At 40.0% G+C, this 25,893-nt stretch overlaps 1 protein-coding gene across 2 annotated transcripts in view; it reads right to left on the reverse strand.

The window, feature by feature from the left end:
- The window catches only part of SPATA18 (spermatogenesis associated 18), a 42,995-nt gene that overhangs the window by 15,559 nt on the left and 1,543 nt on the right, over nt 1-25,893 (reverse strand). The window contains exons 2-9 of one of the 2 annotated variants that reach the window (XM_003268369.2): nt 18,203-18,308; nt 17,838-17,953; nt 16,422-16,534; nt 11,442-11,537; nt 9,541-9,780; nt 4,684-4,945; nt 2,747-2,905; nt 1,732-1,907 (exon numbers count right to left, since the gene is read on the reverse strand). In XM_003268369.2, the coding sequence (XP_003268417.1) occupies nt 1,732-1,907; nt 2,747-2,905; nt 4,684-4,945; nt 9,541-9,780; nt 11,442-11,537; nt 16,422-16,534; nt 17,838-17,953; nt 18,203-18,308 (1,268 nt within the window). The remainder of the gene's footprint in view (nt 1-1,731; nt 1,908-2,746; nt 2,906-4,683; nt 4,946-9,540; nt 9,781-11,441; nt 11,538-16,421; nt 16,535-17,837; nt 17,954-18,202; nt 18,309-25,893) is intronic. The other variant, XM_003268370.2, reaches the window with a different exon arrangement.

A 25,893-nucleotide genomic window follows, 5' to 3' on the forward strand; every position in this document is an offset into this window, starting at 1 on the left:
ACAGCAGGTTTCAGTTGTACTCAAAGTGAATAAACACTGTTAGAAGGCTAAAAAAGAAAGAAAAACTGTAAGTTAGCTGAATTAATGGAGAATAAGAATAAAAAGGTTGTTAGTCCCTCTAGGCTGGTCAGTTCACTTTCTTTAAAAGGTGCACAGATCAAGACCCAGACAATGAATCTATTTGTCAAGAAGTCCCAAATCTACTTCATATGAAGAAACTCTGAAGCCCTGAGGCCAGAAGGAGGAGGGTTTGAGTAATTGCTTTCAAATGTACAAAAGGCTGCCAGGGTGAAAAAGGGTTAGCCTTGTTCTGTGAAGTTCTAGAAGTAGAACTAAATCCAATCATGGTTAGAAAATCCAATTCCAGCTGCACAGATGTCCAGGCACACAGGCCAGAGAATGCCCTAGAAACTGCAACTTCCCTCTGGTTAAAGGCATGTCAGCAAGAGGCCCTACAGAAGTCTTTGACATGTGCAGATTCCATAAACTAAAACAGTGAATGGTTCTGAGTGGTACTCTCCATCCTCTAAGGGAGAAAGGAATAAAGGGAAACAAATGAAGATAATGTGCTCTGTAAGGGAACCAAAAAGACCCAACTGCATTGTAATGTCCTAATATCAGCTGTTCCATGAATTGATCCATGTTGGAGAAACTAGAAGCAGGACAATGGCAAGAAAATATGACATGCTATAAGGCAATTGGAAAGTTCATTATTGTTGTGATTTGCGTAAGTGAAAGAAAGTGAATGATTCTGAGTGGTACTATCCATCCTCCCTCATCAACAAGCTTTCAGGAATGCTGGGCATAACTTTACAACTTGAACAAAAACCCAGAGTGAATATTTCCTGGGCACCCACTTCATGCTGGGCAGCATCCTAAGTGCTTTGTCTGAATTATCTCGACTAACCTTCTACGACCCTAGGAAGTAGGCATTATTATTTCCCCCACTGGATAGAGAAGAAACTAAGAAATAGAAAAATTAAGTGGCATGCCTAACATTATACAGCTAATAGGTGATGAGCTGAAATTTGAACCTAAGCAGCTTGAAGCCAGAGCCTGTGTTCTTAACCTCTAGCTTGATTTCTTCCCAGATAATCTCCAGCTATATCCTGTGATCTCAAGAAATCACAATACAATGTTTTAAATTAGTTTAATGTATTTTAATTTATAAGGGGAATATTTATCCTGTAAAAGTTGGTAGCAATCTATTGGTCCCAGACAAAAGAGTCAAGAGCATTAATTTTCAAACATTAGTGTGCATAAGGAACACCTGGGTGCTTGTTAAATTGCAGATTCCTGAGCCCTGTCTTAGACCTACTGCATAAAATGTCAGGAAATGTAATCCAGGAATGTGTACTTTTAACAAGTACCTTGAGTAATTCTGATGCAGGTGATCCACACATCATACTTTGAGAAGCCTAAGCTGAGTAATGCAATAAAAACCAATAGAAAGTAATGCACATTTGTATTTATAGAGCATCTTTAAAAAAGTATTCTAGAGGGCTCCAAGTCCTCATTAGTTCTCTCCCAAAGGCCAATATGTTCAATGGAAAATGACTCTAGGAGTGGGTCCTGCCCTGGAGTACAGAGAAGTATATGGTAGGGCCTGAAAATCAGGTAGTGTCTGTTAATTTCCCCACCCAGAGTTCTTTTCCTTAAATTGTTTTCAGGAAACAGACAAGACAATGTATTCATGATGAATCCCTTAGCTTCTGCTCCTGTGTCTCTTACTTGCAATCATTAAAAACTTCTCCATCTGCCCCATATGCAATATCTAGGGGTGGTTCTAAGGCCTGCATTGCAAAGGCAATGCAACATATCTCCTGGATGAAGTCACTGAGAAGGCAAAAGTCAACGACAGGAGGGAATGAAATCTTGGGATTGACATTCATGGCTCGGATCACATCCTGAAAAACAAAAGATGGCATCACTTTGTTACCAGCCTGTGACAAAAACACTCTGACATCCTAAGAATATTAGGACTCATGGGAGGTGGGAAAAGAGAATGTGAGCCAAAACAAGTTAAAGCAGAAAAACAGTGCATGTGTTAAAAGGAGAAAGATGTTGCCACCCATTCTCAGGGAAGAAGGAAAGAGTAGAAATGACACAGTAAAAGCCAAGAGAGTCCTAAAAAAGCAAGGAAAAAACCTTCTGTGGCTTTTATTTATCATTTCCTTATTTTTCTATTCTGGGCAAGGGTATGATGTGCCAACACAGAACTCTGAATTGTTCATAATCCATAACAATCATTACAATAGTTTGCTTTTATTGATTGTTAACTATGTGCCATGTCTTGTGCTAAGCAAATTGCCTACTTTCGTTCATTTAATGCTCTCAATGACTCTATGGAGTAATGAACATTGTTACTCCCACTTAAGGATTAGAAAACTAAAGCATACAGAGATTAAGTAAATGTGTAAGATCACACAGCTAGTAAATGTCAGAGTCAGGAAGCAAAGCCATACTTACTTTTCCCAAAATCCTTGCTCTTAAGAACTATGATATTCCATCTCCTGATCATAACAGCCTATCTAAAGAAACTCAGACAATTTTTCCCCATAATATGTTTAAGGAAGAAACAGTCAATAATGGCAGGTGCTACCAAGTAAATTGAATGCTATTCCTTTCTTCTTTCTCATTACATAGAATTAATACTAAATACTGGATGGATTTCTGAGTTATTAGTACTCAATATAAACTGCAGCAGCAGCAGCAAACCAGTCCTAATAAGAGACTCAACACTTACATTGACACTGCTTTGAGAATCATATAGATCAAGATGACAAATGACATAATCCGAGACAGCATTCTCAAAGTCATTCGACCCCACGTAAGATGGTGTCAACGATTTTCTCACACGGATCTTGAAGTGTCTGAATGCCATTTTTGCTACATGGAATGCCTCCTGCACATAAAAATGCAGCAAATTTATTTGGTGAAAAGAGGTGGGTGAAGAGATACAAAACAAGGAATTAGAAAGAATCCGAGCTTCAACATCATATTGGTCTTCTGTAACTAAATACAGTTGATCAAAAACATTTTTAATCTGGAAGAAAAGACATCTCTAATTTTGAAAAATACATAAACATATAATAATCCATGCTCACTAACATCAAGACAGTTGACTATTGTTCTAGAAATTCTGAGTGCAGGAAGCAGAACAGTGCAGGAATTGAAGGAAATAAATCCCCTGCTATGAGCCCATAGCAATATCACATTACTGGTCAAGAAATAAGAGAAAATTATCAGTCTAGATAAACACATATCCAGACTCAGACATGTGTCCTGGCATATGTTAATTCAACAAATATTTATTAAATGCTTATGGTGTGATAAGCGTTGGGAAAACTCAGTTATGCAAGGAAGATGTGGCCTGTACACTGACAGAGCTTTAACTAACTCAGTAAGTGGTTCTTAATTATATAAACCAGGGGATGGCAAACGTTTTTCAATCAGGAGTCACATAGCAAATATTGTATGCATGTTGAGCTACATACAGTTTCCGTCTTTTTTTTTTTTTACAACCCTTTAAAAATCTAAAAACATTCCTACATTCTTAGCTTTCAGACAGTAGTATTTCTCTTAGAAATATGAGCCAGGTCCAGATATGGTCCATAGATCATGGTTTGCTAACCCTGATTTAAATGAATAAATACAGGATAAAGTTCAGTATTTCTGATAATTCTGCTCTCATACCAATGTTTTGTTTTGTTTCTAAATATTTAACAATTCTCCTCATGAACTCTCAGTATCTTAGTATGGCACTAACCCATAGAACAAACATATTTGTTTTGGAAATTAAAGATACATATGTGCACTTTTAAAATTTGCCACACTCAAATAGCTGATATGTAAGCAGTTTTAATAACTACTCTTAATTAAATAAACAGAAGCATTAACACAATCACAACCTTCTCATTTTTTAAAGAACTAAAGTAAACCAAATGACAGCCATTAGCAATAATATATCCACTGTGTGTGCATATGCCCATATTAGACAAAAGATACAGTGCAAATCTACTTTGTATAAACCCATTTGAGATAGTCCTGCGATTATGGATACTTCTTAAACAAATGCCTGGTCAATATAACTAACTAAATAAATAAATATTATATAACTATTCATATATATAGTTGAATAGTTATATATATATGAATATAACTATTCATATATATATATGAATATAACTATTCATATATATATATATGAATAGTTATCGATTGTGAAAATGATTCATCCCCCAAATATTTGTAATGAAAGGGAAGGAAGGAAGGAGAGAGACAGAGGAAGGAAGGAGAGAGAGAGAGGAAGGAAAAAATGGTGGAAGAAGGGAGAAAGGAAGGAAAGAAGGAGGAAGAGATGGAGAGAGGGAGGGAAAGAGAAAGGAAGGGAGGGAGGGAGGGAAGGAAGGAGAGAGGGAGAGAGACGGGAAGAGACAAAGAGGAAGGAAAGAAAGGAGGGAGGGAGGGATGGAGGGAAGAAGGAAGGAAGGAAGGAAATAGTAAAGGAGGAAGAAAAGGAAGGAGGAAGAAAGAGAAGGAAGGAGACAGATGGGGAGACTGGAATCTCCCCCACTTCAGTGACCTCAGGATCCACCAGTCTTTGTAAGTTGTTCCATTCACGTTACCAAACTTGTCTCCCAGCTGCCCTAAGGAGCCGGGAGTCCCGCAGGCGTCACATACCACTGTGGCGATGTAGATGATCCGCTGAACGGTCTCAGCCTTTTCAATGCAGCGCCGCAGCAGGCACTGCGCGTCCAGGCGGGCCTGGGAATAGGAATCGCTGAACCGGGACAAGAGGGCAGCCTTGCGCGCCACATTGGACAGCTTGGAGCGGTTTGGGGACGGGCTCCTGACCTTGACAGCGGTGGAGGGGCTGGCAGATCTGCTGCGGCTGCAGCTACGGCTGCGAGGGGCAGGGCTGGGAGACCGGCTCCTGGAGGACCTGTTGGTGAGCGAGAATCAGCCAGGGAAATCCTTTGATTTGCTTCTTGAGTAAAGCAAAGATCACCTGGTGGCCAATGAATCCGACCATCCGGAGGCAAAACTCCTTATCTGAGGAATTCAGAAGTGATTAGACTTCCCTATTATCTGACTCCAGCATCTGGTACCAGACTTCTTTCCCAAAAATTTATAAGCAACTAGAATCTCTATACATCTCCAGAATGCATGCGTTCTTAAAAATCAGTTCCATTTTGACCCATAAATGCTAAAAAAGAAGCATATAATTTTCTTTTGTAATCCCTAATGCATCAAATTGGCCTATTAATGGAACTTCACATCACAATATTATTTTACAAGTAGACGCATTTTACCAGACCCTCAAAAAGGGTATGTTCTGGTCTTTTTGTCTTTATCCCAAAACTCAAAATTACATAAAAATTTTCATGTATCCTTCCAAGAAACTTCCTCCCTCCTCGATTCTGGTGTCTTAGATGACCCTTTTGCCTATCACACTGTCCTCAGCCTGCTCCTGCTTCACCTACACTCTCCCCATCTGCTCCATCCCCTAATCAACCACCCCCATGTCCAGATACTTTATCCCTCTCAGATACTTACACAGGAGTTACATATACCACTAGTACAGAGTCCTCGGAAAATCCCCAAATGTTTTGCCTCTCTGTGAGGTAGCTAATGGAGATTTAGGAGCAATCCAAGTTCATGTCCCTTTTCCAATGTCTGATTTTTCACAAATTTAATCCAAGTCTGGGTTCATTTAGCCAGGATCCCTCTAAGTTCATTCAAGAATTTTGGGCTTTAACTATTGCCTTTGATTGAACCTAGCAAGACATATTTGTGGTATTAACTACTTGCTGTTCCCATGAAGAAAGGTCACGCATATGGTCAAGCTTGGGCAGATGAAGCTCATGTTCATAATCCTAACAACGATAAAGCCAGGGCAGAAGCTGTCCCTGACACAGAACCCAATCGGCAATACCAGGCCACTGATGCTGGCCTAAAGAGAGGCAGGGGCAGATGAGATGATATGATCTCTTGTTTGTTGGAAGAAATGAAAAAGGCAGTAATAAAACCTGTTAATTTTTCTAAATTACAAGAAATCACTCAGGAGCCATCTGAGAGCCCCATCCTTTTCTAGGCTACACTGGTGGAGGATGTACACAAGTTTTGACCCCCAAATCCCTAAGAACCTATCCATTCTGGCCATACATTTTATAAGTCAGACTTCCGCGGACATCAGACAAAAACTCCAAAAATTAGAGCAAGGCCCACAAACTCCCTTTCTTATTTTATTAAATGTAGGCTTTAAGATTTTCAGTAATCAGGAGGAAATATCCAAAATAAAAACAGTTCCATTGGAGGAGGAAAAATGTCAGCACCACACTAATTACATGGTGACAGCATTGGCACATTCTTTTTCATTAGCCAATAACCCCAAGGCTTGTCCCCATAACACTAACAGAACAGGGGCCTATCATGGTGGCAGAAATCCAAGACACTAGAGTAGAAAATGTCCAAAACCTCCAGATTACAAGCCACCCCCAGGACCCTGTTCTCATTGCAAACAAGAGCATCATTAGAAAAATGAGTGCCCCTCCCTCCCTTGTGACAGAGGGGCAATTCTTTCTCCTAAGCCATCACAGCCACAACCTCACCAACATACCTGACAAGGGGCTTCTGCAGAACAAGGACAAGGGGAAGGACATGCACCTCTAACTCTATTCCTGGATTATAACCAAGCCTCTGAAAGTCATCCTCTAGATGACTGGTGGGGCCTTGAGTCTTTCCAGGCCCCTGTCTTTTCCTTTTCTATGGATGAGCCTTGGGTAAATCTAATTGCGGCTGAGCAAGTCTTCTTATCACACTTTCCTACCCCAACCATTTATCTCCATGCTGGTAAAATGGGAAATATCTCAACCTTTGTGTAATCTTAGTACTTCTCCTACCATCCATACTTATAATATCATTGGAACTTCTTTAATTTGTAATGTTACTTTAGGATGTACACCCTGTTATAATGGTACTCCTGTGGGTAACATTAACCCATTTGAGGCCTTAGGCTCTTACAACAAAACTCTGAATCTATCTCATCACTGCCAATTTTTAAGCCTTTCAAACAAACCAGTATAGTAAGGCCTCCAGTATACACCACCCCTTGCACTCCTAATACCACTCATGTATGTTACTAGAATGATATAACCAACGTCGGAAATAACCATCATGCCACTTATATCCTATCCATTGCACATGCACTTCCCTGGTTTTGAACACCACCGCCACGCCCCCCACTCACCCAACCAGTTGGGACATTAACATGACTTTTCCTCTCATATGTTGCCTCTCAAAAACTGTCAAGAGGCCCCTTTCCTTTGTTTCCAACATTTTAATCAAACCAATCAACACCATATTACCTGGCTGCCCCTCCTGGGCTCTTATGGCTTTGCGGCACTGCTAAAAGTTATTTAAACTCCTTTCAAGCTTTGGCTTTATTCTATCTTCATAATTCTCTTCATTATGGTGTTTGTACTCCGGGTACAATAGTTCCCACCCAAATCACTGTCCTGAACATAACTTCCAATCCAGAATCCCATTCTAGAAGAAAAAGGACCCTAGGATTTATTGTGGCCAGAGTTGTGGGAACTATCGCAACTCTTGCCCCTTGGGGAGGTTTTACTTACCATGAAATCACTACAGGAACTTACCACCTCCCTTGAAATATTGGCAAATACTGGCTTAGCAAATACTGGTGCAAGTCTATTGTTGCTAGAAAAGTCTTTAGGCTCACTAGCAGAAATGGTTTTTGAAATAGACGAGCTCTAGATTATCTCCTAGCTGAACAAGTTGCTGTCATCAGTAAAACCTGTTGATCTACATTAATGTGTCTGGAAAAGTGGAAACTCACGTCCAAGAAATTTTCAAACAAGCCAAATGGCTAAACACACTCTCCCAAAGTAACAAAAACTGGGCCAGAACCTTTACTGACTGGTTTCCAAAAATCCCTTGGCTCAATCATAGCTCACGGCAGCTTCAAACACCTGGTCTAAAAAGTTCCTCCTGCCTCAGCCTCCAGAGGATCTAGGACCACAGGCATACCCAGCTAATTTATTCATTTTTTTTAACTTTTTTTAGAGATGAGTTCTTGCCATGTCTAGAACTCCTGGGCTCAAGCAGTCTTCCCCACCACAACCTCCTAAGTAGCTGGAATTCCCAGTTTTCACATACATAACTTTTGCCCTATTTTAGGGTGGAGGTGGGGATTGGAAGGTCAGATGAGCAAATACATGTGGAAGTACTGGGTATATTGTAAACTACTGTATCAGTAAAAAGTTATATTGTCCTCAAGTACGAAGTAAATTATCAGACTAGCTAGCCTGAAGTAAATGGGTCTCCATAAAGGGAGGTTTTACAGAAGAAACTACCTGGCAAAAGGTAATGCAAAACTGAATACAACAGCCAGGGAGGTTGGGTTGGGTAGGGCAAGACTTATTTATGGTGTTTGCCAATTCCCATGGGGTAAATACTACCACCATGTCAAACACGCACAGAATAGGTTCTTGGAAGCCAATACAAGTTGGCACAAACAAAACACTGACAGAATGATTCCCCAAAATTAAAGACTGTGGTGAATTTAGAGAATGGGAATGGGGGCTCTCATAGCCTGGAGCAGAACACATTAGGGGCTTGAGGGGGGTTGTTAAAAAGAATAAGGGAAATGCAGACACTCCAGAGAAACATCTACTTTGTCCTTACTTAACACTGTCTGGATGACCTGTTTTAAAATCTGTCCATAAGTAGAAAGGGATTTCACAAGAACTCTTCACCTACACGTGCCATCAAAGTCAGATATAAAAGGGAAATACCCTGCAGTGAAATGGACAGTATCCCTGGAGAGAGGACTCCCAGGCCTCAGAGAAAATGACCCTCATATTACAGAACATTTTTTCCATGAGGGTACCACCTCTTGCACCATAGGCCCGCACAAATCTGGTTTCAGGCCAAAGAACTTTCCTTATAGCTGGGCATGGTGGCTCATGCCTGTAATCCCAGCACTTTGGGAGGTGAAGGCAGGCAGATAACCTGAGGTCAAGAGTTCGAGACCAGCCTTGCCAACATGGTAAATCCCCATCTCTACTAAAAGTAAAAACAAAATTAACTGAGCATGGTGGTGTATGCCTGTAATCCCAGCTACTTGGGAGGCTGAGGCAGGAGAATCACTTGAACCCGTGAGGCAGAGGTTGCGGTAAGCCAAGATCATGCCATTGCACTCCAGCCTGGGCGACAGAGCAGGACTCTGTCTCAAAAAAAAAAAAAAAAAAAAAAAAAAAAAAAAAAAGAACTTTCCTTCTACATATCTCTCAGCCCAAAGTTAATTAGTGTCCAGGTGCTGGCAACTCAGGAGGTATTTTCTCTCTCTGGAAGGGGTGCAGTTAAGAAAACAGTCCCTTTCCAATTCAAAGCTTGGCAGATTGCTAAGGTTTTGGTTCAGGGTATCATTTTATCATTTTACTTATTTGCCCATCCCCGACCCCTTAACTCAGCAAAAAGAGCCTAAATGAGAAGATCTTTGAGAGTTTGTCTGACCTTCCTTGGAGTGCACATTTCTCAGCAGACAGAACAGCTATCTCCTCCTTCAGGTTTCGGAGCTGTTTCTTATAATCGGACATGGCGTCTGTGTCCCGCTGGTCGGCATTCTGCTTGAGTGAGTTCCACTGCTCAAACTTCCGCTCCTCCGAGCTCTGAGGCTCTGACTGCCTATTCTCTGAGCTCCTCTGATCTGTGTTTCTGTGGCGGGCATCCTCCTGAGCTTGAAGTGATTTAAGCCTGAACAGCAAAGAGAGAGGGCAGAGGAAGGGAAGAGAGGAGAGGGGAGGGAGTGAAGGAAGGAAGGAAGGAAAGGTCATAAGCAGCAATTGGCATGCTTAACAACAGAGGCTACTCAGCCTGCCATTATTGCATTGGAAAACTCTCATGGAAATACACATGAATGAACAAATCAGCAAGGAGCAGAACTGCCAGGGTCAGGGTGCCACTCCATGTCCGCAGCTTGCATGGGGAAAAGTTCTTAAAGAAAGGACACTCATGCAGATCCTCTAGCAAAAACACCGGACCCATAGTCATACTGTCCCATGTTGGACAGATCTTAACTGCATGCTCATTTGACCTCCGAAAGCTATTCAGGAAGCTGGTCTAAAATATAATCTCCTACCCTCATTAGTTCTTTGATTCTCTCAATAGTCTCAACTCTATTTTTAACATATTAATTGGAATATTTAATATTAATTAGAATCTTTGATTCTCTGAACAGTTGGAATATGAGAGAAAACTACAATGGAAATTGAAAAACATCCACAAAACTAGCTAGAAGTGTGAACCTATGAAAATAATGTAGCAAACAAAAAAAATCTTTAGAAATAAAATTGGCATCCCTATCAAGATACAAAGAGGCATGGCCACCATAAAACAAGAGCAAAAGCCGGGAGAAGAGAATATGCTGTGATGAAAATGACAAGGTTGTAAGATGAAAAGGTAAGATTAAGAAGATAAGAAAGATAATAAGATTAAGAAGGATGCAAAGAAACTAAAGATATAATAGAATGAAAAGCTGCACTACAAACAGTAAAGAACAGAATTGATGCTATAGGTAATTGATGAGTAATATGATTGATGGATTTGAGAAGGTATACCAAATAGGAAATTAGAGATTAAAATGATGAGGAAGGGGAAGACATAAGCAGAAAATAGAACAGTGTTCCTAGCTAAGATTTCTGGGTGTTCCTGACGAAATCAGAACCATCGGAACTCGTGCGAAGATAATCAAAAGGGGTGTGTGTGTGTGTGTGTGTGTAAAACACATCCCCCACTTACTCTTTTGGGATGGGGAGATCAAAATTAAGATCCAGGAAGGTATAACCTTAAAAGATCAATGTTTATTTTCCCCTTCTAGAAGTTTATCTTTAAGGAATAATCTGACAGTTCAATTGAGATTTTTCCACAAAAATTATCTCAATATTATTTCCCATGTTGAAAATCAGTATACAAGTAAATATTCAATATGAGGGAAATCTCCAAATGATGGAACATAATGAACCTATTTAAAACCAACTTCTGCAGCATTTTTTCTTAGTGATAGAGAAAACAGTGTCAGGTGAAAAGCTAGGATCCAAAATTGTGTACTTACATATTTTATTCTGTAGTATCAACTCTATTTTTAAAATATTAATTGGAAAGAATGTAAAATGGTAACAGTCACTGGCTCTGCAATTATGAAAGGGTTTTTATATGCCTTTATAGTATGTTGTACTTTGAAAGTTTTCTACAGTAGACAAGTAATATTTTTGTAGTAAATATATATATATAATTAATAAAAATATTTCTGCATTTTCTCTCTGATGGTGAACAGATTCTTTCATGTTGTAATGGAGCACCAAAAAAAGCTAAATTCAATGATTTAGGCTACAATAATCCTGTAATTTTTTTCTTACTGCTTTTTTAGCTGATTTATTTCCTCCTCTGCAGCCAAAAGGGATATGGCCGATCTGTTCTTGGTTTCTTCAAGATTCTTTTCAGTTTCAGCCAGACTGTAAGATAAATCAGTAACTGAAGATAGATTTTTCAAAATTGGCAGACTTTCTAAATCAAGGCGGAGGCTCACTTAGGAACTTCTGGTATATGACACAGTTCAACATAAACAAGATCAAGTTAAAAGACATCTTCATTCAATCAGGTAATATTGCAAATATTGTGGTGGACTTGTATGTTAAACATGCTACCAACCTTTGCTCAATGTCAAACACTAGGAAATTATAGAGCTACTACCCCCAAAAGACTATTAGCATTAGAATATAAAGGACAAAGAAACTTGTTCAATTTCTCCTTCTCACCCACCTAATTCATCTGCTCTAATTACATCAAAGCCCCAAGTTGGCTTTCTCTACAATATCTCCATTTTTCTATAATATACCAACATCGATTTTTATTGCTTTGGACTGTGGGGCTGCAGACTCCTTCAATATTTAAAAAAAATTTGTGCCCACCTATAAAGTCCTCACAATCAATCTTGACAATCAAGTACTTCATGTCTTCCTGCCTCTGACTTCTACTACTTATTGAGCACAAATTCTCTGAGTTTTCACTGTATCTCTGTCATAGTTAGTTTCAAATCCTCTTCATGGTAGACAAACCATAATGAATCGTATTATTTAGGTCTATCTAGTTTAAAAAATAAGTGGGCCTGGGTGCAATGGCTCATGTCTGTAATTCCAATGCTTTGGGAAGCCAAGGCAGGAGAATCTTTTGAGCTCAGGAGTTCAAGACAAGCCTGTGCAACATAGCGGGATCTTGTCTCTATAAAAAACAAATAAATAAAATTAGCCAGGTGTGGTGGTGTGTGCCTATAGTCCCAGCTAGTCAGGAGGCTGAGGTGGGAGAATCTCTTCAGACTAGGAGTTTGAAGCTGCAGTGAGTTATCACTGTGCCACTGCACTTCAGCCTGGGTGACAAAGTAAGAGCATGTCTCCAAAAAAAAAAAAAAAAAAAAAGGAAGTGAGATAGATGATATTGAATGAAGACCAATGGTCCTCAACGAAGTTGCCCCAGAACAGTGAGACTTGAATTGACAAAGTCTTCTTGACTTCTCTGACCCTGCCAGATATCATAGCACTTGTCCTGAGGCTAAGATAGTGCAATTGCCTTCCAAACTCACACCAGCCTTTATCCTTCCCTCTAGGTGGAAGAACAGTGGAAGGCAAAACGCTGGGATTTTCACTTAGAGAGTGAAGCAGCCTGAGAAATAATGTGCTAACAGCATCCCTGTCAATCCTACAGATCCTAACCAGACACCGAAAATTCCATCCCCCACCTGCTTCCTCCTCTAATAAATGCCCACTCCGCAAGGGCCTTCCACATAGTATTCCCAATTCTCCCAAGCAAAGTTTGTTTCCCCTTCTCAGTGCTCCATTCACATTTACCTCATTGCATTCACACTATAAACTATTAGAGGGCAATAATTTTATTTTATTCATCTCTATCCCCAGTACCTAAACAGTTCCTGTCACATGGTATATTTTTTAAATGAGAAATGAATGAATGAAACGTCTAAAGATGAAAAGAAAGCAAAAAATAGTATTAACTGCATAATATGGCTATTGGAGATTGAAAGGAAACTAATATATTTAATTCAAATATAAAGATGTAACAAGTTCTTAAAAGTAAATATGTGAAAATGAACATTTTTATCAAGAGAAAATGAACTGTAGAAAATGGATCAAGAAAAGGAGGAAAATGCAAGCAGGAATGAAGAACTTGGGTATTTTTCTCCTAACACATACAAGCAGATGCACATACAAGCAAACATACATGCTAATTTCATGTGCTTGGATGACATACAGAGAGAAGAAAAGTATATTTATATGCTAACAGTTGTTTTAATCAGGCTGACATTCTATTTAAATGTTTTGTTGCATATCTATTCATTCATTGAGCAGATTATTGAGGACTTACTATGAGCCAGGCATGATGCTCAGTACTGGTGATACAACAGTGTCAATTCAGCAATGCAAGACAGTAACCCTTTGGATCTTCCAGGCTAGTTGGGGAGATAGATCATAAATATGCAAGCAAGTTTATTTTTTTAAGTTCCCAGTTGTGACTTCACTCTCTAACTTTTCTCATAAGTGCTATTATGAGAAAAGCAGATCACTGTGAAAGAGAATTAAAGGAGAGAAGAAAGACCTTTCAACGTATGGTGGTCACAGAAGGACTCTGAGAAAGGCACATTTAAGCTGAGACTTGGAGGATAATAAAGAGCCAGGCATGCAAAGAGCCAGTGGAAGACTGGAAAGTTCTTTCAGACAATGGAAGAGCACAGGCAAAAGCCTCAAGGCAAGGAAGTAGACAGTAGACTGGGTCAGGGGAAAGTGACAGGAGATGACACTGGAGCAGAAATACAGCCAGATCAGGAAGGGTGCTATGAGAGCCCTGGTGAGAAATTTAGAATTTTTTTCTAAGTATAAAGGGAAGAGAATAGTTAAACAAACTTATAAGAAAAAAACAAACAACCCCATCAAAAAATGGGCAAAGAACATGAACAGACACTTCTCAAGAGAAGACATTTATGCGACCAACAAACATATAAAAACAAGCTCAACATCACTGATTATTAGAGAAATGCAAATAAAAACCACAATGAGATACCATCTCATGCCAGTCAGAATGGCAATTATTAAAAAGTCAAGAAACAACAGATGCTGGCAAGGCTGCAGAGAAATAGGAAATTTTTCACACCGTTAGTGGAAATATAAATTAGTTCAACCATTGTGAAAGACAGTGTGGTGATTCCTCAAGGATCTAGAACCGAAATACCATTTGACCCAGCAATCCCATTACTGGGTATATACCCAAAGGAATATAAATAATTCTATTATAGATACATGCACATGTATGTTTATTGTAGCACTATTCACAATAGCAAAGACATGGAATCAGCCCAAATGCCCATCAATGATTGACTGAATAAAGAAAATGTGGTACATATGCACCATGGAATGCTATGCAGCCAAAAAAGGAATAAGATTATTTCCTTTGCATGGAAATGGATGAAGCTAGAAGCCATTATCTTCAGCAAACTAACGCAGGAACAGAAAACCAAACACCACACGTTCTCATTCATAAGTGGGAGCTGAACAATGGGAACACAGGGACACAGGGAGGGGAACAATACACACTGAGCCCTGTTGGGGGTTGGGGGAAGGGAGAGCATCAAGATAAATAGCTAATGCATGTGGGGCTTAATACCTAGGTGATGAGTTAATCTGTGTAGCAAACCACCATGGTACACGTTTACCTATATAACAAACCTGCACATCCTGCACGTGTATCCCGGAATTAAAATAAAATATAATATTTTAAAAAGGAGCTAGCTAATGTCCCAGGAGACCTACCCAGACAAGACATGCACAACTCAGGACCCATCAGCACGAGACACTAGTGCCTACACGAAATTAGGCCAGCAAGAACCCAGAGGGCAGTATAAGACCAAAAACTCCTCATGTCCGTCACCAGGAGAGTATGCAAGCATCCCTTCCCTAGAAAGGATGAGGGGAAGTGAGACCCCATGAGAGGGCAAAAACAGTTCTTAATGCATGTTTGCACTTGGAATGAGCTGAATGTTTACAGAAAATGGACTACGATAAACCAAAAATGACTGCGTGACCTTGAAGTGGCTTATTGAAGAATCCTTCAAAATGAGCTCACATTGATTGAAATAAATTATATATTTTATGCTTTTTGCATATTACATTTATAAATTTTGACTGCTTCAGGTATATAACTGCTCATTGATTATGACTCCAGTTGGAAATACGAATGGGTATGTGTGGAGGTGCAGGCACAAAGAAAAATGTCTGGAGTAAAATATACCAAAATGTTAATGGGGACAAGAAAACAAGTGATTTTCATCAATTTTTATTTGTTGTATGCATTTTGAGAAAGAAATTTGTATTACTTTTATAATCAGGCAAAACTAAATCAATAGAGATTTTTTCCTTAGAAAAATGGAAATGTCATCAGAGAACAAGGTAGAGCACCACACATTATTCCATCCCAAGCCTTAACTAGTTATTAATTTTCTTTTAAAAAAAGACTTCCTTTCTGTCCCATTTATGTCACCAATGAAGCAATGTTGTGGTAGGAGAAATTCCCATTGATGGATTTTTGTTAGGTATGTCCAACACAGTTTCATACATATTTGTCTACCTGCCTCAAGTACAAACCCAAAGTCTACATACAATTTTCTTTGCAGTGATTCCCTAAGCTTGCTACCCTGGCTCTGCCCACAACATGCATCTGATATGTGCTGTTGCCTGGAATTGCTTAACTTTTTAAAAATATATTCTTATAACTAATAGTTATTGCAAAATCTTGAATTCTTCCTTTCTTAAAAGACTCTGACTCTCTCGGATTCAGAGAGGCACACATACATCCCTAAATGAGTATAATGGACAGATCGATGCAGCCTGCTTCATTTGACTTTTGCTGCCTTTCTCTTAATTTTCCTCTTTGCCTGATTGTTCACTCTCTTTTATTCTTTCCCTTTTGCATCTTTTTTAAAATTTTTCTCCCAAAAGGTAGATTTTTGTCTAACAATCTTTACCTGTTTGTCAATATGGGCTGATGATGTGCCTATGAAGAAGGAATTCCAAAGAAGGAACCAGGGGACCATGTATCATAATATATCCTGTCCCCAAATCCACAGACACTGACCAATGACTCTAAACTGTCTCTGTCTCTCTCTCTCTCTCTCCCTCTCTCTGTCATACACACATGCACACAGACACACACACAATCATATTACTTATTTGCAAATGCCCACATTTTACATGAGCCATTATTCTCCTTTCAAATTTAAAACTTAATTAAATTGAAAACAATTCTTTTTGGAAAAAGGTAACTTGCATTCCTCTTACTCGTCTTGAACCTGGTTGAGTTGACTCCTGGTTGAGTTCAAATTAGGGTCTAACTGTTGCACATCGCGATCCCGAGGACTGGGATCTTTACGTCTCTCCCTATCAAATGTGTCCTGGAAAGATACACCAAAAAAAAAAAAAAAAAAAGTCTGAATACATTAAATGACATTGATGAATTTTAAGAAAACAGCCCAACTCCAAAGAGCACATTATGCGCGGCTCCATGCACATGAATCTCTAGTGCAGGCAAAATTAACCTAGAGTGATAAAAATCAGAAGATGGTTGCCCTGGGGAAGGTGCAAGAAATGCTCTAGAGTGATGGAGATGTCTGACATTCCAATAGGGATGGGAATTTACACAGGTATATGCATTTGTTGAAATAGCAATCTATGGATTTCACTGAATATAAATTATACCTCAATTTCCAAAAAGAGTTTGAAACATCATTCTACATCTTTATACCTAGAATAACACCCACACAGAGGATAAAAACCTGAGAAGCGTCCATAAATTCTCAGGGAAAAAAATTACTTAATGATAACTGATGTCTATAAAGTACTTAACATGTGTCAGGCCCTGTGCAACTTGTTCAGTGTGCTTATCACATTTAATTCTCACAAATGACCCTATTAGATCAGCAAAACCATTGTCTCCATTCAGCAAATAAGAAAATTGAGACATAAATGTTTAGATACCTACCCAGCGCCATAAAAGAGGGACTGGTTTTCTGCTCAGTGATCTCCAAGCAGGGATCCTTCAGCCACTATCTTATAAGGCTCTTGCTCAGAACAGACTAAATGCTTTCTGTTATTATTATTATTATTATTTTTTTTTTACTTTAGGTTCTGGGATACACGTGCAGAATGTGCAGGTTTTTTACATAGGTATACATGTGCCATGGTGGTTTGCTGCACCTATCAACCTGTCACCTAGGTTTTAAGCCCCACATGCATTAGTTATTTGTCTTAATGCTCTCTCTCCCCTGCAATCCCCCGACAGGCCCTGCTGTGTTGTTCCCCTCCCTGTGTCCATGTATTCTCATTGTTCAGCTCCCACTTATGAGTGAGAACATGTGATGTTTGGTTTTCTCAGAACAGACTAAATGCTTTCTAAATACTTCTGTTTTAGAAAGGATTATAGGTAAATCCATATAAATGTTTAAAAGTAAAGTAACTAATGTTTTGGTTGCCCAGATGTAATGATGCGGATGCCTTAAGCAAGGTATGTGCTCTCTTTCTAGTCTGATCTCCACCTGTTCAAAAACTAACACCATCCCATGGAAACCACCAGTATCCATCACAAATTGTGACACTCTGTCAGTTTACCAGAATTAAGTCCTCTTCTTCTCTTGGAGGTTTCTGATTCGTTTTATCTCACTGTTCAGAAAGTCAAGGGTTATCCTTCAGCATCCCTACCTGCAGAGAGGGGACCTTGCTGTCAACAGATTTTCCCAGGGAAGCAGCAGTAAAGGAAGCCTCCAGCCAAGGCAAAAGGCGTGACTTGATTGTTTCCACACCATCATTACGTCCTCCTAAAATGTTAAATGACGAGTTAATGGGTGCGGCACACCAACATGGCACACGTATACATATGTAACTAACCTGCATGTTGTGCACATGTACCCTAAAACTTAAAGTATAATTTTAAAAAAAAAGAAAATATACACATCAGGTCAGTGAGAGAAACCCAACCACACCAACAGTCAAAGAACACAAAAAAAGCACCAAGAAAAGAGAGAAAGGCAAGCAGAACTGGATGGGAAATTACAGGCCATTCTCACCTTCTTGGGCTGCTGTTGTGAGGATCCCAAAGAGTTGTCCCTGTACCTTGGCAACTTGCTCAATGAGTTCAAGGCAATGGTTTAGATTTTGATCACACGTGTTTCTCTGCAAGGGCAAAACAGTAGATAACCAGGGTAATTACTTCACTCTGGGACCCACTGCAGGCAGACCAGGGCCTCACTTGACCCAAGAGCTGTCTGGCTCTGGTATGCTCTTGTGGCAGGACTGCTGTGTGGTCACCAAAACCTATCTCCCTTTCCTCCTGGACACACAACTAGACCATATTTCACAGTTTCCCTAGCAGTTCGTGTGGCCATGTGACTGAATTCTGGTTAACTGGATGGGAAGTGATATATGCCTGGGCCTGGCCCAGAAGAGAACCTCTTGAACGATTTTTTTTCTTGTCCCCTCTGCCAACTGAATGCAGAAGAGCCGAGAGGATGCTGAGGGCATAAGGGATGGTGGAGCCACAAGATCTGCAAGGCTGCTGACTGAATGCTTGCACTGAATTTTCACACGGTTGAGAAAGTGGGTTTGTGTGTGTTAAGCCACTGAGATTTGGAGGTTGTTTTTTATAGCAATAATCCTACTCGGTAAAACCCTACAAAAATACATTTAAAAAGTAAACAGACCTGTTATAAGACAATACAAATGACTGCCAAATTTACCTGCTTTATTGGTTCCCGTCCTCTACATAAATTCAATTTGCATATATTATATATGCATAGAGAACATTACTTCTTAACAGCAAGAAGGTATTGCTGGGTTGAGGATATAAGGGACTTGGCACTTGCAGACTCGTGGGGCAGACAGATGAATAGCCAGTTACCCTGCAGCGGAATAATAAGTCTTACCTACCAGATGAGTGCAAGCTCTACCCAAGAGTCCATTGTCTTGGAAAGTCTGGGAAGGCTTCCAAGAGGAAGTGAAATCTAGTCCAAGATGAAATTAGCCAGACTTGGAAAAGGAGGTGGTTCCAGTGGTTGTGAAACATACTAAGCAATGAGAACAGAACACGAGGAGGCCAAGAAGTGAAGCTTTTAGGTATTATTCTGCTTTCCTCATTCCTTTGAAAGATTCTACCATTTCAACATAAGCCAAACCTCTAACTGACTCCAACACTAGAAGAAGGAATACAACTACAAGCAACAAACATCATGTGGTTGTAAAAATGCATCAATTTATGTGTCACCTCAGGGCTCAGTAAGGCATTGATCCTCGGTGCCTCCTGGACACAACAAATCCCAGAACAGAAAACAGGGTACAAGGCAGATAGAAACTAGGAGTAAGAGAAAAGTTGAGATAATCTCCAGGCAAAAGTTTACAAGTCAAATGCACATTTGCATCAACCAAGGAAATGGTTCAGACAGGCAGGAAGCTCCTTGAGGACAGAGACTGGACCTGTCCTGTTGGTTGTTGTATTCCCACTCCTGCATTCTACAGTGCCCCTGTATTCAGACTCATTGTGTGTTGGATGGATACATGTAAATGAGATGATTCACTCACTTTGTATTCATTGTATCTCTCCTATATGCCAGGCTCTATTAGTGCTTTGCATATATAAACTCAGCTAATTCTCTCACTAGTACAATAGGAGCTAGAAGAACTATTATTATCATTCACATTTCAGATGAGAAAGCTGAGGCACAGAGAGGTTAAGTAACTGGTTCTTGGCTACCCAGCTAGTAAATTATCAGAGCCGAGATTGGACCCCAGCAGCCCAGCTTCCAGAGCCCATGCTCTTAACTACTAAACTATACTGACTTTTAGATCATGATTATTGCTGGGAGTAGACGGAAGACTGGATGATGCAACCAAGAGTGAATGGGGAGAGCATCCAGGGAAGGCTTCTCTGTGGAGGGGACCCTTGAGTATTCCTGGGTTAGAAGATTCAGGGAAGCATAGCACTAGGGAAAGAGCATGCCAGGCAGTGGGAACAGCAAGGACAAAGGTTCTGTGACAGGAACAAGTTTAGCGACCTTGAATATGTCAATGTGGCAGAGGCACAGAAGGTCATTTAGAGGTTGGCGGGGGCAAGTTGACCTGGAGAGCCTTTCACACCTGGCATGGAGTTTGGATGGGATGGACTTGTAACTGAGAGGGTAGCTGGTTTAATTTCCATGCTTGGTAAATGTTACCTGGTGACTAATTCTGTTGTAGCACTGATTTCTCCTGTAGCCATTTTTTCTCCATCTCATCCATCTAATCTCTCCTCCCAAAAAGATCGTGAGTTCTTTTTAAAAACGATCTTGCTTTGCTCATGTTTGTATCTATTGCCACTAGTATCCTAGCAAATTGAAGGGTCTAAACAACAGTTGATGAATGAATGATTTAACAGTGTAATGTTGACATGATAGGGCATTTAAAACCCATAGCCTGAACAGCTATCTCCATTTCTTCCTCATTAATTCAGCAGCTCCTTGCCCTGGCCATTTTATACCTGCACTTATTACACTGAACTTCAATTACCTGCTTACAAGCCTTTTGCCCTCTGGCTAGATCATTCCATGTGCTAAGTGGACAGAGAATGAGCTTGGGAGTCAAGCAAACATGAGTATCTCAGCTCTGCTGCTTGCCACAGTTCTATGTGACCCTGCACAAGTTACTTAACTTCTCTGAGCCCATTCCTCTCCCATGCAATGGGGATAATAATGCCTTGTAGAGCATTAGAATTAAATCAAAATAATATATGCCCAGCACCTCAGACACAGAAGGTGTTCATCAATTGGCACCTATGAGGTAGCATGCAGTATTGAAAGGAGCCAGTGGCTTAGGAATAAGGCAGATCTTTGTTCAAATCTGGTTCTCAACTTATCAGCTGCATTCCCTTAGAAAAGACATTTAAATATGAGGCTCTGTTTCCTCCTGTTTAGGCAGTAGCTGATCTCATGAGCAGAGTCTAGCGTAAAAGAGATACACAATAATTAGAAGTATTACTGTAGTATCATTACTATCTGTTGCTATGCCTTGACCAGTGCCTGGTACATACTGGGTACCCAGAGTAATGGTGGTCATATGAGTTTTTAAATACATCTTAAATAACTAGGAGAGAATATCCTATGTCACACAGTTCCCCTTCCCAAGACATGTTACAACATGCTGCAACTTCTAAACACAAAGCATTGCACAAGATAATCAAGTTGCAATAGGGTCACATTATTCTAGTAAACACATACCCACATACCCACACAAGACAAACAGAGCAAAGATATGGACTAATTATACTGTCTCCAAAGCACAGACTCTCCAGGTTTATTCATTCACAAATCATTGAGTTTCTATTATATGTAAGGCCCTGGAAACAAAGCTCAGGAAACATAGCTATATTAAAAAACAAAAAGTTGCCTGAAGTCAGTGAACTAATTAGATGGGGAAATGAGATGGAGAACAAGAGGCACATAGGGGATAAATCATTAACTTAGAGTTTATATTAAGTGCTCTGTGTGGATAGCAAGCTATAGGAGCAGCAAAATAACCTCTGGTGAGGTGTGAAGGGTAAGAGGGAAGGGCATTTCAAGAGGAGGAACAGAAGGTACCAAGGCATATTAGAGGAAAGTGAGTACAGGGTCCAGAGACCAAGTTTGAAAGACTTGACTTGCCACATTAAGGGTCTTGGGCTTTATTCCATCATCAAAATGTTTAAGGGTGCAACAGAGGAAGGTGGGTATGACATGCTCATATTTGCTTTGCATGTTACAAAAATCTGTCTGGCAAAAGCAGACCAGATAGAGTTTGGGTCACAGGGTGAGTCTGGTGGGGAGGGAGATGGGTATAACCATCTAGCTGAGAGATGCTGGAGGCTGTAGACATACCAAGGGTCTCCCAAAGGTCCTTCCCAGCCCCAAATTACACGTGTGCCAGTAAAGGTCCCACTGATTTCAGCATTACCTAAGAAGGTCAGAGAGTTTAGAAACGAGTAAGAGGTATGACAGGGATAATCTTGAGTTTGGGTTTGAACAAGTGAGGGGACCTGCAGGACCTTCAGATGGAATGTCCAGTAGTAGTACCTAATAATTACTGATCACCTACTCTATGCCAGCCAGGCCCTGTGCTAAGAGCTTTATATACATGGCTCCATTTAATCCTCAGAACAATCCTACAAATGGGATGCCATCATCATCCAAAATTCACCACTGAGGAAAAACAAATTAAGTAATTTGAAGAGACAATTGTGGGGACCCATTCCTGCAGCCTCCAGCACTGGAGCTGAGCTCTCAACCACAATGCTTTCCCCAAAGCAGATGGAAAGTAAGTCTGGAGCTTAGAAGAGAGACAGGACTGGAAGTTGTGGCTTTGCGAGGCTTCAGCAAATGGGAGAGTGGAGAAGCCACATGCACAGATGAGATTACCAGGGAGAGGAAAGAGTGAGGAGAGGGCTGAGGGCAGAACAAGGGGCAATTTTGCTGTGTCAGAAGTGGTCTGAGTAAAAAGAGCCACTGGATAAAAAACAAAACAAGAGTAATCAGAAATGAGAGGACACCCAGGAAGCAAGATGAAGAAGAATAAGGAGGCCAAAGAAGGAGATGGTTTCAAGAAGCAGAAGGGCATGGTTTATTCATGCATTTATACTCTCAAGAAATTTTATGGAGACGCCACTATGCAGTAGATGCTAGGGACACAATGTCTCCTGCCCTGGAGGAATTTATAGTCTAAGACAAACACGAAAATAAATGCAAAAACACATGCTACTTACTATAATAAAAATTGGTCCAGATTTCAGAGGTAAAACTCAAAAGCGAAGCTGGTAAGGGCCATGAAGTTTCAGGAAAGCCTTTGCTTAAGGAGCTTTGTGGGCTCCCACTCCTAGAAATTGATTTAATTGCTCTCGTATGGGGCCTGGTCATTGGAAACATAAAAGCTTTTTAGATAATTCCTATATGCAATGAAGATTGATAACCACAGCATTAGTGGGTAACAAAATCAATTTAGTGAGTCTTAAACAGCAAATAATACTAAAAAGAAAATAGAAAAACATACCACAATGAGTAAAGGTAAGAATTATTAGTGAAACTTGAGTTTTTAAATATAAGGGTTTATGTGTGCTATATTGTGAAGTAAAATGCATTGAGTCCTGTAGGTAAGTTTTAAAAACAATGTTCTAGGGGACAATACCTTGCCTGTGTTGAGAATCACTAGTATTGGCAATGAGAGCCATAAAAATGATGCCTCAAACAGCTGTATCAAAGTTGGATTGGAAGTGGGCATGAATGAAGGCAGGGAAATAAATAAGAACTTTCCATGTTGTAAGTGTAGAACTGAAATAAGTAAACTTCAAACACATTCTAATGGCTTTGTGCAGATAGGAAAGCAAGGGCTAATAGAAAAGAATAAAATATTCAGGAATATAACCACCAACATTATTAACATAAAGACATGTTCTTTTAAAGCTACTAACCCCTGTGACACAGATATGGGCTAAGAGCCTCCTTTTGTTACCATGATTGCTGCAGAAATACTGCTAGTTCTGTTACAGGCAAAATTTTCTGGACTGCATGAAGCTACTGTTAAAATAGAGATCTTAAGACTAATATAACAGACTCTTTACAGCAATAAGATAAAGACCTAAGGTCATGCCAGGCAAGGATTAAATCACATACCCCTACACATAAAGAATCAACCATGGTCTGATTGTCAAAAGGTTTTTTCTTTTTATCTAGTAGCTAAGCAAGCACTGGCCTCGAGATAAACAATGTTAAAACAATTGCAACTCACTGACCACCAGACTCTGACTAACTGATCCCCTCCTATGTTCCACAGTCCATAACTGCAACTTCGACTGGATAAGAGACTGATTTCAGTAACTTTCTCTTGATAAGAGACCATGGACCATAGGCTGGTTCTGGTGGGTCCACAGAGGCTGTACACTAAGTTCCTTCATGTCCCTGCCTCCACCTTTGATGTATAGGGCCTAATTGTAATACATTTAAATGTTAAGCTTCTACCCCAAAATGAATATAGGATGAACGTAACATGAATGTTTGCTTACTATGCTTGTGAGCGTTCCCCCTTCATGAATATTACCCGTTGAATATGTATACATGTGGCCAACCCGTTCATCATTAATTCCTGTCTTACCTTTCCTACTTCCAAGTGCCTGCCTCTGGTTTCAGCAGGGGCCTGCTTCCCAGCCTGCAGGTTGTTACCCTTTCTAAGAAATAAAGCTCTCCTAAGAAAGTAAGGATGTTACTATCTCACTCAAATATCAACAGGTGAAAAGTTTTCCGGGCAGAGAAAACAGTGAGTGCAAAATGCCCTGAAGCAGAAGCATGTCCGCATCTCTAGAACTGTGCTGTCTGAGACAGTAGCCATGAGCTGCATGTGGCTATCTGAATTTAAATTGGACTTAAGTCAAAATAAAAATTCTGTTCTTCAGTGTGCACTTGCCACATTTCAAGTGCCCAATAGTCACCTTATTGGACAATGCAGATATAGAATCTGTCCATCATCATAGAAAGTTCTATTGGACAGCATTGCTCTAGGACGAGCAAGAAAGCTGGTACTGCTGGAGTGGGCTGAGCAAGGGAGAGAGTAACAGATAAGGTTAAAGAGCTTAAAGGGGCAAAATTGTGTAGGACTTTGAAGGTCATTGTAGGAGCTTTGGCTTCTTCTGACTGAAATAGGAAATTTGGAGTGTCTTGCAAAAAGAGTAACTTGATCTGACTTGACATTTAGAAGAGTCTCTTTGGGTTGTTATTTTTGTAATAATCCAGGTGAAAGATTATCAAGGATGGAGAAGGGTGGTAGCAGTGGGGGTGGTGAAAAGTGTTTAGATTCTGTATGAACTTTGAAGTTAGAACCAACAGATTATGATGGTGAAAATGGAGTGGAGCATATAATGATGAAGACTACTTAGAAAAATGAGACCTGTGGTTGGGGCATGGGAGAGGCTAAATTCCATTTTGGACAGATTTGACTTTGAGCATTTTGAGCATTTCAATAGCATTCACTATTGAAAGATGTCCAACGGGCAGTTGGAGAAGTGAGAGCTCAGATGGGAACACATCCTATAGAAATAAGATTCAATAGCATAGTTGTAAGACATGAAGCAGGAGTGGAGGGGGAAGAATACAGGTGTCAACATTCCAATGTGATAAAGATGCCTGCAAACTCAAGAGAAATGATGGAACCTGGGGAGTGGCCACAAGGTATGAAAAATACTGGTGGCTGTGAGTGCAGCCTCTACTGTAGAGAGATGAAGGGAACAGCTGGATGGAAATGGTTTTAATGAGAGCAGAGAATGGGATGTTATCAAGACAGGAAAATGTAATAAACTAAGGCACTTCTCATCACTTACAGGGAGCTTCTAAAATAATTGTTTATTAGTTCCAGACAAATACTAGCGTTGTTTGTAATAAACATTGTGACAAACAACATGTTTTTTAAAATTCAGAGTTTAGTTAGGCCACTGGGCAAAAAAAGGGGTAAATACTGTATGCATGTTAGAATTTCTTATTCTCAACCTCCTGAAACTAAGTAGTAGGTACTTTTAAAATTAGTTGGGAGGAACCCAAGTCTTTTATGATAAAGAGGTCATTTTAACTTTCCAGAATTCTTAATGGAGAAGGAATGGTCAGCGCTGGTTCTTTAAAAGGGAGCAAAGAGATTGAACAGGAAGCACTAGAAAGGAAGGCTAAGGAGAAAGCTGTAGCTGCTCTTTGAGCTCCCCTCCACTTCACGAGCACTGGTTAAA

This window comes from Nomascus leucogenys, chromosome 9, assembly GCF_006542625.1.
Source record: "Nomascus leucogenys isolate Asia chromosome 9, Asia_NLE_v1, whole genome shotgun sequence".
NCBI lineage: Eukaryota > Metazoa > Chordata > Mammalia > Primates > Hylobatidae > Nomascus > Nomascus leucogenys.